The sequence below is a fragment of the Rosa rugosa genome, chromosome 5 (genome assembly GCF_958449725.1).
Source record: "Rosa rugosa chromosome 5, drRosRugo1.1, whole genome shotgun sequence".
NCBI lineage: Eukaryota > Viridiplantae > Streptophyta > Magnoliopsida > Rosales > Rosaceae > Rosa > Rosa rugosa.
The window spans coordinates 13,351,421-13,364,303 of NC_084824.1; the positions used below are offsets into that span (position 1 = coordinate 13,351,421).

The 12,883-nt window shown below is 39.8% G+C and overlaps 2 protein-coding genes across 2 annotated transcripts; one reads left to right on the forward strand and one right to left on the reverse strand.

Moving 5' to 3' along the window:
* Positions 1–3,878: 3,878 nt before the first annotated feature.
* Positions 3,879–5,207, forward strand: LOC133713020 (ABC transporter B family member 21-like). Its single transcript, XM_062139142.1, has 3 exons — positions 3,879–4,260; positions 4,366–4,659; positions 4,782–5,207. Exons 1-3 carry the CDS (start codon positions 4,015–4,017, stop codon positions 5,133–5,135), a joined length of 894 nt encoding a protein of 297 aa, XP_061995126.1. The 5' UTR covers positions 3,879–4,014; the 3' UTR covers positions 5,136–5,207.
* Positions 5,208–5,539: 332 nt separating this feature from the next.
* LOC133713018 (pleiotropic drug resistance protein 3-like) lies at positions 5,540–12,460 on the reverse strand. Its single transcript, XM_062139139.1, has 24 exons — positions 12,060–12,460; positions 11,852–11,975; positions 11,634–11,719; positions 11,224–11,308; positions 10,977–11,136; positions 10,808–10,884; positions 10,674–10,727; positions 10,466–10,556; positions 10,084–10,385; positions 9,702–9,983; positions 9,295–9,608; positions 9,033–9,193; positions 8,855–8,958; positions 8,607–8,760; positions 8,380–8,517; positions 8,226–8,299; positions 7,797–8,129; positions 7,391–7,681; positions 7,211–7,294; positions 6,996–7,129; positions 6,649–6,876; positions 6,386–6,557; positions 6,049–6,303; positions 5,540–5,948 (listed from the first exon to the last, which is right to left on the reverse strand). The coding sequence occupies exons 1-24, from the start codon at positions 12,401–12,403 to the stop codon at positions 5,682–5,684; spliced, it is 4,314 nt and encodes a 1,437-aa protein (XP_061995123.1). The 5' UTR covers positions 12,404–12,460; the 3' UTR covers positions 5,540–5,681.
* Positions 12,461–12,883: the final 423 nt, after the last annotated feature.

The following is a 12,883-nucleotide window of genomic DNA, read 5'->3' on the forward strand; positions in this document are numbered from 1 at the left end:
GGAAAAGATGGAGATTCTATGGTTAGGTCAACCTTAATCGAGAGGAATTGACTTACGCTCAAATTTCGGGACGAAATTTCTTTAAGGAGGGTAGACTGTAATACCCCGGAAAATCCAAATTAAATTCCGTGGATTTTTAGAAATGATTTCACGATAGTAGGAGCGAGTACGAAGCTTGGAGAAGTTGTGGAATTAGTTCGAACGATTTTATTTTCGAAAACGAACGTTTTTAGGGGGTCAACAAAGTTGACTTTTTATACGTTCAAAATTTGGGAAAACTTCCTTCATGAAAGTTGTAGAGCTCGTCGATACGAGTTCGTGGACATGTGGAACGCATTATTCGGAGTTCGTATGAATAAGTTATGAATATTTGAAAATTGGGAATTTTCTATAAATATCAAAAAAAATGTTGATTTTTCATTAAGGACGAAAACATGTTGAAATTGCGGAACAGTCCCCGCGTTTTCTCTGTTTTCCCCTCAGACCCGGCGGGTCGAGCTCGACCCGACCCGGCTTTTTCACCCCCCTCCAGCCTCCTCCGTCCCCGGACCCGGGCCTCCCTGGGATCGCCGGCCCACGACGAGCCTCCCTCCGGTGTCGCCTCGCCCCGTCGCTGCTCCCAGACCCGGATCGAAGAAGCCAGCCAAGAGGAATCCGACCCGACCGGAATTCCATTTTTCCGGCGTTGCATGGGCCGATCGTTCCCATTTTCGTGATCTCCTCCTCCCCCTGATCATCCCCATATAGGCCTTGCTTGACGATTTGGAGTGTGGAGTGAAAGATCACGAGTTGAAGATTTCGACGTCCCTGATTCAATCTGGAATCTGATCAGACGCACGAGATTAATCCAACTTCAACGCTTGATCTAGGACGATCTAGGCCGAACCAGGCTTAGCTCCAGGTATGAAAGTCGACCACCCTTTCATTTTGAACCAGTTTGTAGTTGGTCACTTTGCCATCTGAGGTGGTTGACCGGCGTTGACCGCCGCGTTGACCGCCCACTGACCACCGCTTGTGGCGGCGCATCAGACCATATTTCGAGTTTTCATTATCTAGACGATGATCTATGCATCCATACGAGCGTTTTGATATATAACATGGTCATGTTAGAAAAAGTTGATAAATAGTGGATTTACGTTTTGACGTTACTATTTAACGTTTTTACGTTTATCTTCGGTTTACGATCTGTGAAGATCTGACCATCGGTTTTGCTTCAATTTTGGATATGTTGATCGTATGACTGTCCCGGTGACCTTGTGAGGTCACGGGCGAAGATCCGACCGTTGGATCTTCGTATAATTGAGAAATAGTGATTCGGAAGGCGATTCGTGAGAATCTGACCGTCGGATTTTCATATAATTTTGTGGAGATGTTAGTAAAGGCGATTCAGGAAGATCTGACCGTTGGATCTTCGTGATAATTTTGGAGGATGATCCTAAAGGCGATCCGTGAGGATCCGACCGTTGGATCATCATTAAATTTAGATCCGACCGTTGGATCATCGTTTAATTTGAATCTGAGCGTTGGATCGTCGTTTAATTACATATTTGAGTTGTTGGCTAAGTCAAGATCATTATTGGACTAGGTGATTGACGGTTTGAGTTGGTGGACGATTGTGGATCGTATTTTGAGCTGAATTGAAGACGCAGCGGGATTATCGAGGTGAGTAAACCTCACGTGGTTCATATTACGAACCCAATATATTTAATTGCTTTATTTTGCAATCATATGAACTATTGTTGGTGTATTAGACATTCCTGTGTGAATGTCTGTATATATATTATCACGTGAAATAATATGTATTGTTGGAGTTGTGTTGAGTTATTGTTGAGAAACAATATATTGTGAGAGGTGTTGAGTTTTATTGTTGAGGAACAATAAATTGTTGTGATCTGTGGAGATCACTAGGTCACGAGGTGACCATGGCATCTATTAGTGAATCACGCTCTCGTACCGGGCTGGTGGTTATTAATAGTATTAAATCGTAATCACGTCTGTGGCCGGACGAGTGGTTACGTTCAGTTAGAGCTCTAGTCTGTCTGCCAAATGTGGAGTGACCTTATGAGTGAATTTGAGAGTAACTCATAAGTGTCAATATATATATGGTAACCTTATGAGGGAAATTGAGAGTAACTCATAAGGGTCTATATATATATATGAGTCTGTCTGCCAAATGTTGGGAAATCTTATGAGCGAATTTGAGAGTAACTCATAAGTGTCTATATATATATATATATGAGAGTGAGTGATCTTATGAGCTAAATTGAGAGTAACTCATAAGTGTCTATATATATATATGAGAGTGAGTGATCTTATGAGCTAAATTGAGAGTAACTCATAAGTGTCTATATATATATATGAGAGTGAGAAAGTAACGTGGGTTTGTGGTGGTCTTGTAATTTAATAAATCAACAGTTCTTTCTTGTTTACTCATACTAGCTGTCAAAAGCTTACCGGGTTTTGTGTTGTTGCAACTCCCGGTACACTATTCAAATTGTGTAGCGGGTAATCCTACAGGACAGGAGAACCAGGACGGTGATCGTGCGGTTAGAGCAATTGTTAGAGTTTTACAGCAATTGTAAGTTGTGAGGTGTGTTATGCTCATTTGAGCTTTACAATATTGCTTGTGAGAGTGAATTGTAATAATGAACTCGAAGTTTCGAGATTTGGATTTTGTAATTGTAATTATTCATGTTTCGGATTTGAATTGATTATTCAAAATTCGGGGCGTGACACGAACGCTCTAAGTTCGTTAATAGCGCGAATCCCCACGATTCCGCTTTCTCAAAATCGAACCCACGTTATAAGAAAGGTGGGATGTAGAAGAAGGGAGGTTTTCAAGTCCCCGAGAAAAAGAAGAAATATTAATTTCTAAATTACAGGAACTTCAAAACTTACTCTTGAATGCTTACTTGTATTTGGATCACGCGCGTGTCGATGCAGGCGTGATGGAGCGAAGCAATTCGAGTAGAGGCGTGCAGCGAATGTTTATAAGGTCAAGCTTGTTGAAATTTGGAGCAAATTCTCTTCTGAACAGTTTTCACCTTGATTGTTGTACTGGTCTCAAAATAACTCCGATAAGGCTGAAATTCGGAGGTCAGATGGAAGAGACAGACATGAACAACTTTGATGAAGAAAATATTTTGATCCGAGTTTCCGAACTAGATGTTTCGGAGCCTGCAAACAGACGGACGTGCACAGGAAAGGGGTAAGGTGCAGTCAGTGTGCGTTGGTGCTGCAGGGGCAGTAGGGATGCGTGCGCAGGGGCGCGTAGGTGCTGCAGGGACAGCAGATGTGCGGCAGAGCTGCAGGAGCAGTAGTGCAGCGACGCGGGGCTGCAGACGCACGGGCGCGTAGGCGGGCAGCACGGAGCGCAGGGGCGCGTAGCGCTGGGCGCGCAAGGAGCAGGCTGCAGCGAAGGCTTGGCTAGCTCGGGCTAGGGGCTGCTGGGGCAGTAGGCACGCAGGTAGGCAGACCGAGAGGGCTGCAGGAGCAGGCGGGCTAGCAAGGGGCTAGGTGCTGCGGCAGTTTTGGTGAAAAAGGTTTTCGGGTTTTTTTGGTTTTTGCTTTGTGGTTAGAACTCGTGCTGATAACGTGTTTAAGTAAAATAGATTCGAGAGAGAATTGTAGAGAGAGATGTGTGTATTATTATTGAGTGTGTATTATTATTGAGAATAGGAGCCCTATATATAGGGATTACAAAGTACTAGTTCTAATGTTACAAGGAATACCAATCCGTGTAGGATTGGGAAATCTAGAACCTTCTCTCCTATTGCTACTCCTAGTTTGATAAGGCACACTAAATCGATATTCCTTCAACACTCCCCCTTGTGCCGCTTCAAACTTGGTGGTGACGCTTCATCCGTTGCCTCGTTAAAAACCTTGCCAGGTAACAAAAACCCTGTGGGATAAGTTGTTCTGCCTTAGACCCATTACTTGAGAATAAGTTTACCCCATGTAAGTCCATAGATAAAATTTTACTCTCCTGGATTGCAGGTTTTCTTTGCCCTCACTATGACAGCTGTGGCACTGTCTCAACAGGGTTCCTTAGCCCCTGATGCAAGCAAAGGAAAGAGCTCTGCTGCTTCAATATTTGCAATTCTTGACCGGAAATCAAAAATAGATGCTAGTGATAACTCCGGAACAACTATAGAAAATTTGAAGGGAGAAATTGAATTTTACCATGTTAGTTTCAAGTATCCAAATAGACCTAATGTACCAATCTTCCAGGATCTGTGCTTGACCATTCACTATGGGCAGGTAACTTTAGTGTACTGTACTTTTATTTAAATTTTTTCTTTCTTTTTCCTATTCTCAATACATAAAGGAAAAATTGAACTTACCAATTTGAGTTATATTATTCAGACAGTTGCTCTGGTTGGAGAAAGCGGAAGTGGGAAATCAACAGTGATCTCATTGCTGCAGAGATTTTATGATCCTGATTCAGGTCACATTACATTAGATGGTACTGAAATGCAAACATTACAGCTGAAGTGGTTGAGGCAGCAAATGGGGCTGGTGAGCCAGGAGCCTCTGCTTTTTAATGACACTATCAGAGCCAACATTGCATATGGAAAGGAAGGGAGTGCAACCGAGGCTGAAATTATAGCCGCAGCAGAATTGGCAAATGCTCACAAGTTCATTAGTAGTTTACAACAGGTAGGTACTGAATTAACAAGTTGTCAATTTTGTAAATGAGATTACGAGAATGGATAGTCGATTAAAATTAGAAATGTCAGACTATGAATGTTGAAGCATTATATGTATGCCAAACAATGCAGGGCTATGATACAATAGTAGGTGAGCGAGGGGTCCAACTTTCTGGCGGACAGAAGCAAAGGGTAGCTATTGCAAGAGCTATAATGAAGGCACCAAAGATATTACTACTAGATGAAGCCACCAGTGCTCTTGATGCTGAATCCGAAAGAGTGGTTCAAGATGCACTGGATAGAGTTATGGTGGATCGAACTACAGTGGTGGTTGCCCATCGGCTATCCACAATTAAGGGTGCAGATTTAATAGCAGTGGTGAAAAATGGAGTCATTGCAGAGAAAGGAAAGCATGAAACTCTGATCGGTATCAAGGATGGAACTTATGCTTCTTTGGTAGCACTACATGCAAGTGCCTCATCTTAGAGAGCTTTCTGTTCTGTCTGTAAATCAAATTCAATAATGTGTTGTATGAACTTAAGTCATCTTTTTGGTCATTACAAAGTTTATTCTAATTCCTAGTGTTATACATTGCTTCAAGTACTTGTGCTGAATGGATCCAAAATATAAGGCTGCATGGCTTTGCCTAGCAGATTCAAAACCATACATCAGACCTAGCTCATGAACTAATATTGGTGATCTGGAGAGTATGCAACAAACTCCCACAAAAATTCATTGTATCCAAAACCAAATGGCTATGGATGGAGAGGCCCGTGATATACATTATTATGCAGCACTCATAAATTCCCTGTAGGTTTCTGCATCAGATCTCCAACTAGGGAGCTCTTGTAAGTTGTAATGGGACCTCAACAAATAGAACAAAGTCCAAGTTCAAGAACGTCTATGGACAACAAATATATGTATTCATAAAAACATGAACGGCTAAGACTAGATAAATAATAAGGATGAACAAAGACTATGAAGGAGAGACTGCATATGAAAATTTATCTGAGACCCTGACCAATATTGTTTCTATCGCCTTTGGAAATTTAATCTCCCTATAAAATAGGCAAAGAGAAAAGCAAAAGCAATTGGGAAGGTAATCAGAGCAATAGCCACAAGGGGTAAAAGATCATGATGAAAACCATAATAATCTTGTAGGAAGGAAGCAACTGTTTTATGCTCTCCAAAAATCAATATCTCTTTGTCCATGTCTCCATATTGTGAAGTCAGGAGGCCATTTAGTGACCATGATGTAGGACAGATCCAGTAGCACCAAATCCACCACTTCGGAATTTTCTGCACATAACATATTCCCAGAAAAATAGTGTTAGTTGTTCAGTTAAGAAGAGTGTTGGAATCATCCTTTCAAAAAAAGGAGAGTTAGAATCATATATACCGGTCCAGGCATGAGGAAGCCGGAGAAAAGATTCAATATGGTGTAGATTGCAGTGGCCAATATCGAAGCTACTTCCATGTCTGAGCTCAAAGAAACTAACAACATCCCAAGGTATACAAAGTATAGAAATGTACAGAAGGTTGCATAGAAGTACCAAAAAACCTTGGAAGCAGTCCAATAGTAGCCTATCGTAGGATATGTAATGACCACATATAAAATTGCTTGCAACATTGTATAAGGTATTTCCATGGCCACCTACAACATTGGTCAACATATATAGTTACAATTACCAAAATACTAACGACAATGTATGGAGTAATGGACAAGATTATCAAACCTGTGCAAAGGAATAAGCCTTTGATGAGTACATCCCAGCAAATCTTTCGCGGTACAAAACGGTGCGCTCAGTTGCCACATAAGGAAGAACTGTTGAACAATTGTTTATTCCCAGGAATATTACAGCAATGTACATGGACCCAAGTATAGTCAGCAAATCCTGCTCATTATTTCTTCAGGAAGAAGGAAAAAGATTATAGGATTTAGAACTTTGATTTATATTAGAGAAATATATGAATGGTTTTGGAGGAGAAAAGGTCTTACATTTCCTTCCCCTTTTGCCAGAAGATTGCACCAAACAACACTGAGGCAACAGTCATGAACATGAAACGTGCTAGATTGTATTCAGGACTTCTCCAGTAGGATAAGTGTTGTTTCCATAAGCATGCCCTAAACTGCACCCAGCTATTTTGTGGAAATTGGGTGGAAAATTGCAAAGCTCTTGGACCTGGCTTTGGTTCACTTATCTGTCTCACCAATTCAACTGTGTCTCTACAAGTAGAAACACAATTTCAATTTCAAATAAATTAAACTCCTAAATTAGATACATAATGATCATGTATAGTTTCTTAACAGAAATTGGCCTTTGTTATGTATGCTTGGATACTTACTTATACAGAGTAGATTCTTTATAAGTGTTCGCAAAATCTAAACCGAGTTCTGCTTCTACTGAAGAGGAAGTAACTTCTAACATCCATGTTGCGGGGTTATAGTTATCTTTGATCTTTGGTACACCAGGAATACCCTGTCCAGAAAAAAGTATTACATATGAATTAAAGGATCCAGAGAGTATTTAATGAGTGCAGTGCTAGAATTATAAACATACCTCAAAATATTCAATGAGATTACTCGAATGATGGCCCAGACTTCCAGAATAGATAATTTGCCCTCCCGTTTTCATCAGAATTAACTGCAAGAGATCTATGTGTCTTCCTTAGTGACAGGCTTTTTCATCATTTCAACTTACCATTTTAAACAGAAGGAAGTCCTTATACTATACTAGTACCTCATCAAAAGCCTCAAAGATATCAATGCTAGGTTGGTGGATTGTGCAAATAGTTGTTCTTCCTGTGGCAACTACATTCTTCACAGCACGCATGACAATTGCCGCTGCTCTGGCATCTAGTCCTGATGTAGGTTCATCCATAAATATTATTGATGGATTGGAAACAAGCTCAACTGCAATTGTTAGCCTTTTGCGCTGTTCGGTTGATAGGCCACTTTGGCCAGGAATGCCAACTAAAGAATCTCTTATATCCTCCAATTCAATTGTTTCAATAACTTCTTCTACAAATTTCTGCATGATTACAATCAAAGTAAAATCTTATCATGAAAGAAAAATCCTTTTATTTATGCATTGAAGGAAACTCACAATGATACTATTGTTGGTTAGTTGAGACCATAATACTTACAGCTTTTGTGTCTTGATCAATTTCGGGTGCCAACCTCAACCAAGCTGAAAACATAACCGACTCTCCTACTGTGATGTGTGGAGAATGTATATCAAATTGTTCACAGTAACCTGATATTCTAGCGAATGTCTTCTGGACTTTGGGATAGCCTCCTATTCTTATATCTCCTTCAATAGTGCCTCCAGTTTTCCTTCCCGAAAGAACATCCATGAGAGTTGTTTTCCCAGCCCCACTGACTCCCATCAATGCTGTAAGAACTCCCGGCCTAAATGCTCCTGTAATATCTTTAAGCAGCTGAAGTTTTTTCTGATCGAAACCGTGCCTTTTCATTTCCTTTGCAGAAGGCATAAAGTTAAAATAATTATTTTCCACAATGAAACCAATCAATGATCATTAATATGTGAATATAATTAACTATGATTTGATTACCGGTGGGATGTCAACACTGTACTGCACATCCTTAAATGAGATTGTCAGCGGCTCAAATGGCAGAACCATCTTCCCTGTTTGGTGTGTTAAATATAAGAAATGAAGTTTCGGATTACATAACTTTTCAGTGTCAATTTAATCTCACAAGACTTACCTGTTTCTTCCATGGTTTGGGAAAAATCAGCTGGAGTTGATACATTATCTGACTTTGCACCGGTCTTGTTCCAAGAATCTTGTCCTTTGAGTTGAGATAATCTTTTTTTCGAAATAATAGCACGAGACATCTTTGGAGCTGTATTTAGGTAGAGCTCAGAGGTAAACTAACAAAGTGTATCATAACATAGTAAAAAATATGTCATCTGTAAATTCAAATGAACTTACATTTTAAGTAAGTTAAGGCTAAAACAAATCCAAGATCGAAAATAGCTGTGAACCCGAATAAAGCCCCTACTGATATCCAGTAGAAGTAGCTACCAAAGTTCAAACCATGACTGGTTAGAATTTCATTCCCCAAGGTTGTGTTTCCCTTTGAAACCTAAAAAAGAAGAATGAACTTTAGCTGTTAACATCCATTATCCGACTTGAAAAGTGACTAACTATATCATCTTAAATTCGTGATTCAGTTTTACCTTTTGCCATCGAGGAGCACGGAATTCATTCAGACTTGCAGCTATTTCCCCATAAGTCATAGGAGAACACCAGAATCCCCACTTCAACCAAACAGGTAATGAGGCTGAAAAGGCCAGCCTTTTAGTAGTTTTTGAGTTGTTGTTATCGAATATAATCAAAGGAAAGAAATGCACTTACGTGGTGGCAAAATGAAGCCTCCAAATACAAACATTAGTACCAAGATTAAAGTACCAATAGTTGTTGCAACAACCATGGATCGGAAAATTACTGCAATCAAACGACACATGGATGTTGATGCAAGATGCAGAGCAAACAGCACAAGGAGCTGGCAGAAGAACCTAAAAACCATTTGGTGAAATTAGTGTTTAGCTGGCAGAAGAACCTGAAAACCATTTGATCTAGAAATTACTGTTCTGTTGTCACTATGGAGTGCTCTTACCTTTTTATTTCAGGGCTATACCCAACACCATAGTAAGTTATTGCTGTCCACAACACCGCATCACTCAGTGAAAATGGAATCTTCAGGAGAGAGGCTGGAATTGAATAGGACCATGCTGGATAAAGATAGAAGGCTCTTTGCTTATCAACCACTGGTAGTCTAGTGATAGTCAAGGACAGTTCTGCAACTCCATTGGTCATAAGTCTCACAAGTGTATAGAACAATGCACCCATAAAATAATTTGCACTTGTCAAATCCACATCCATCTGAGTACGTATGAATACTGTCGTTGTCAAAAGTGCAGTGATGACAAGCTGTCAAAAAATGAGAGCAAAAACATGTGAGTAGTTAGAATTCAAGAACTCCAGAAGCAGTTCCCTAACTGCTGACATCATTAAATAACAAACCTGCGCTGTTTTGAATACATAAACATAGGAATTTCGTTTCATAAGAAGCAGCTCTCTACCCATGCAAGCTTTGAACAATTCCCATTTTCTGACAGAGTATATGCTAAATGATAAAGCCTTATCCTGGCCCGGTGATTTCTCATATGGTTTTGAGAGCTCATCAGTTAACTTCTTTCCCAAGTAACTTGCTCTGAAAAGCTGAGAGAATTTGTCCACAGAAACATAATCATAGGGAATGTTATCATGCTTCCAGTATTGTGCTTGATCCTTCTTTGAGATTACCTGTAAAATGTAAATGGTAGGAATGAATATTTTTCATTGTTTTCGTTAGGCATGAAGTATTGACTAGAAAGAGAAAATAAAGCATGTTCTGTTCTCGCACCTCCTGAAGATAATCTGCAGCACCCTTCCTTGGTGGGCACTTAAAACCACAATCTTCGAAAAACTGAAGTGCATGACTCCGAGGACCATGGTAAACTATCTTCCCCTCTGCCATTAGTATCACATCATCAAATAAATCGAATGTCTCAGGTGCTGGTTGTAGAAGTGACACCAATGCAGTTGTATCTGTTATGTGCACCAACTGCTGTAGATATGTGACTATCTGAAAAGTCGTAGAGCTGTCTAATCCAGTTGATATTTCATCCATAAATAGCGCTTTTGTGGGACCGACAATCATCTCTCCTGAAAATTGAAGAGAAGAGGAGGGTTTGAAATTAATATTTCTACTTGGGAAGTAATGACATTCACTCATTTTTTAGTACCTGTTGTCAGCCTTTTCTTTTGGCCACCCGAAATACCTCTTTGTAATGCATCACCAACCATTGTGTCACTGCAGATATCTAGTCCTAGCATCTAAGAGAACGCAATATTCTAATTAATTCACACACCAAATTGGGTAGTATACGAAACATCATCTCACTTCATGTCCAACACTAAATCAATAAATCAATATCTAGTAGAAAAATTTACCTTCAAAACATAGTCAGTTTGGAGGTTTTTCTTTTGTCCTTCAACTGAGATTGCCTGCCAGCATTGTATATGTTAATCTCTAACAGCATTATTATAAATTTATCAAAGGCAATGCTGTTCAATTTTATGGTTACCTTCATGTAGGTGTCAATATCTGGATCAGGAACAATTCCTGCTTCCTTTTCTCTCCTGCTAACCTCTAGCATTATATCTGCACGACCAAATCAAGCTCTGACTTCACATGTCGATGATGGAAATGAAGAACTAACCCGAAAACAAATTCAAAGGAGATGAGGAATGTACCAGCTCTGCTTCCAACACCTTGACAGCGGGCTGAAAACTCGATTGTTTCTCTTACAGTCATCTCAGGTACGTGAAGGTCGTGTTGGCTTATGTACGCTGAAGTTTTTTGAGGAACAAACTCATCTAGCTTGTAACCATTGTATGAAATCTCCCCTGCAACCTGAGGCAAACAAAAGTCTTCATATTTTATGACATTTGCCAACCTTCATTTTATTGCTGTTGAACATGTATGTTTTCAAATACTCACCTTCAGGGATTTATCCAGTTTTCCGGCAAGTGCCAATAAGAAGGTGGTTTTACCACACCCCGGGGGACCAAGAAGGAGAGTGATCCTGCATTTAAGTCCATATTTTATGAGTAAAAATTTGTCTGTTACTGGAAATTTGGCGTCAGCTACTTGTTATATGTTACTTGAACTTAATACATCCTTATTTGCAATTAGTCGACTTGGTTCAATCAAAATCAATTGCTGGTTAATTAGTCTGTCTTGTTCTGCTTTACAGAGATGTGTGTATTCTTCCTAAAGTTAAGCTACCTTAGTCGGTCTGTTGTTTTAACTGTTTGTCCTGAGTTTGATATATGTCACTATAATTACTGAAAGGAAAAAAATGTATACAAGAGAACTACTATATTTAGCATGCATACATAAGCAGGTACCTTGAAGGTTTGATGACGCCACTGACATCTGTGAGAACGCTAATCTTTGCATCTTGAGACTTGCACCACATTACCTTTCGAAAAACCTTCATTGAATTATTGGAAAAATGTCAAGCACTCGGGGCAAAGTATTAGCTGAAAGGGTTCTGTGATGAATTTTTGAAGCTGAACAAGATCAAGACATCCTATGTATTAGACTGAAATCAAGGGATGCTTACTGATAACAAGCTTAGAAGAGAGTTCCACAGCGTCGGGAGCGGCTTTCCTTGTACTACTTCACACTCGGCTTCCACACACAAACTCTTGTACCTCACCTCCACAGTTGGCAATTTCACATTCACTCTACAAGAAATTAAAACCTTTGGGTACTCAAAAATTAATCCATACAAGCCTTGATGTGAATTTAAAGAAATAGTTTGTAGTTACCTGTCTATCCTTTCTCTCATTTTTTGTAGCAGCCTCAGATTATCATGCTCAATGTGCTTGATGATCTTCTCAATGAAAAGATGCCTCTCATCTGCTCCCAACTTGGTAACATCAACCACCTTCTTCCCTGCACACTCTTCGCCACTGGTTTTTCCATTTTCGCTATCACCGAGGTCGAAAAGTGAGGTCCTCAGCCTTCTGAATGTAGGCAATCTCTCAATGGCAGCCCACTGCAGCTGAGCTTCCTCATCCTCCTCTTTGATTGAGTCTGAACCAGCACCGAAGCTCGAAGCTTGGTGTCGAAACGATGAGTGGACGTCTCTCTTAACTTGTGTTAGCTCCATTAGAATGGAATTATGGTCTGTGCTCCAAGCACTCCTGCTGTTAAACTAACTATAATGCTTGACTTGTACATATAGGTCCCAAAACAGAAGAAGGACTCGGAAGTTGACAAGCACCTTCACATGGATATTTCCAAGGTTTGGTATAGCACTTTAATTAATGGTGTAATGTGAATTAGTTGAAATAGTATAACTCTTACAAGGACTCGCTACCGTTTTTGGGAACATCACATTAACAGAGAATTGTTGTTACGCACAGACTTGGGAGGTAAAGAAAGTTGTACTTTATTATTTTTGTAGATATTTGTCAGTTGCATATAAATATTTTAAATTTTTATGAAGTAAAATATCATCAATTATACTCGATACCAGGATCTGAGCTCATAACCTCATACAAGAGGTTTTGATATATGTTACCTAATCAGTATTCAAAAGTTGAAGTCGTTCAAGCTTATGTTTCAACAATAGATAGATATCAAGTAA

Coding starts and splice junctions, on each gene's coding strand:
- LOC133713020 (XM_062139142.1), top strand. CDS start 4,015: ATGACAGCTGTGGCACTGTCTCAACAGGGTTCCTTAGCCCCTGATGCA. Junction 4,261..4,365: donor TGACCATTCACTATGGGCAG/GTAACTTTAGTG, acceptor TATATTATTCAG/ACAGTTGCTCTGGTTGGAGA. Junction 4,660..4,781: donor TCATTAGTAGTTTACAACAG/GTAGGTACTGAA, acceptor CAAACAATGCAG/GGCTATGATACAATAGTAGG.
- LOC133713018 (XM_062139139.1), bottom strand. CDS start 12,403: ATGGAGCTAACACAAGTTAAGAGAGACGTCCACTCATCGTTTCGACAC. Junction 9,609..9,701: donor ATGTATTCAAAACAGCGCAG/GTTTGTTATTTA, acceptor ATTTTTTGACAG/CTTGTCATCACTGCACTTTT. Junction 6,877..6,995: donor AAAGAATCTACTCTGTATAA/GTAAGTATCCAA, acceptor TTCTACTTGTAG/AGACACAGTTGAATTGGTGA.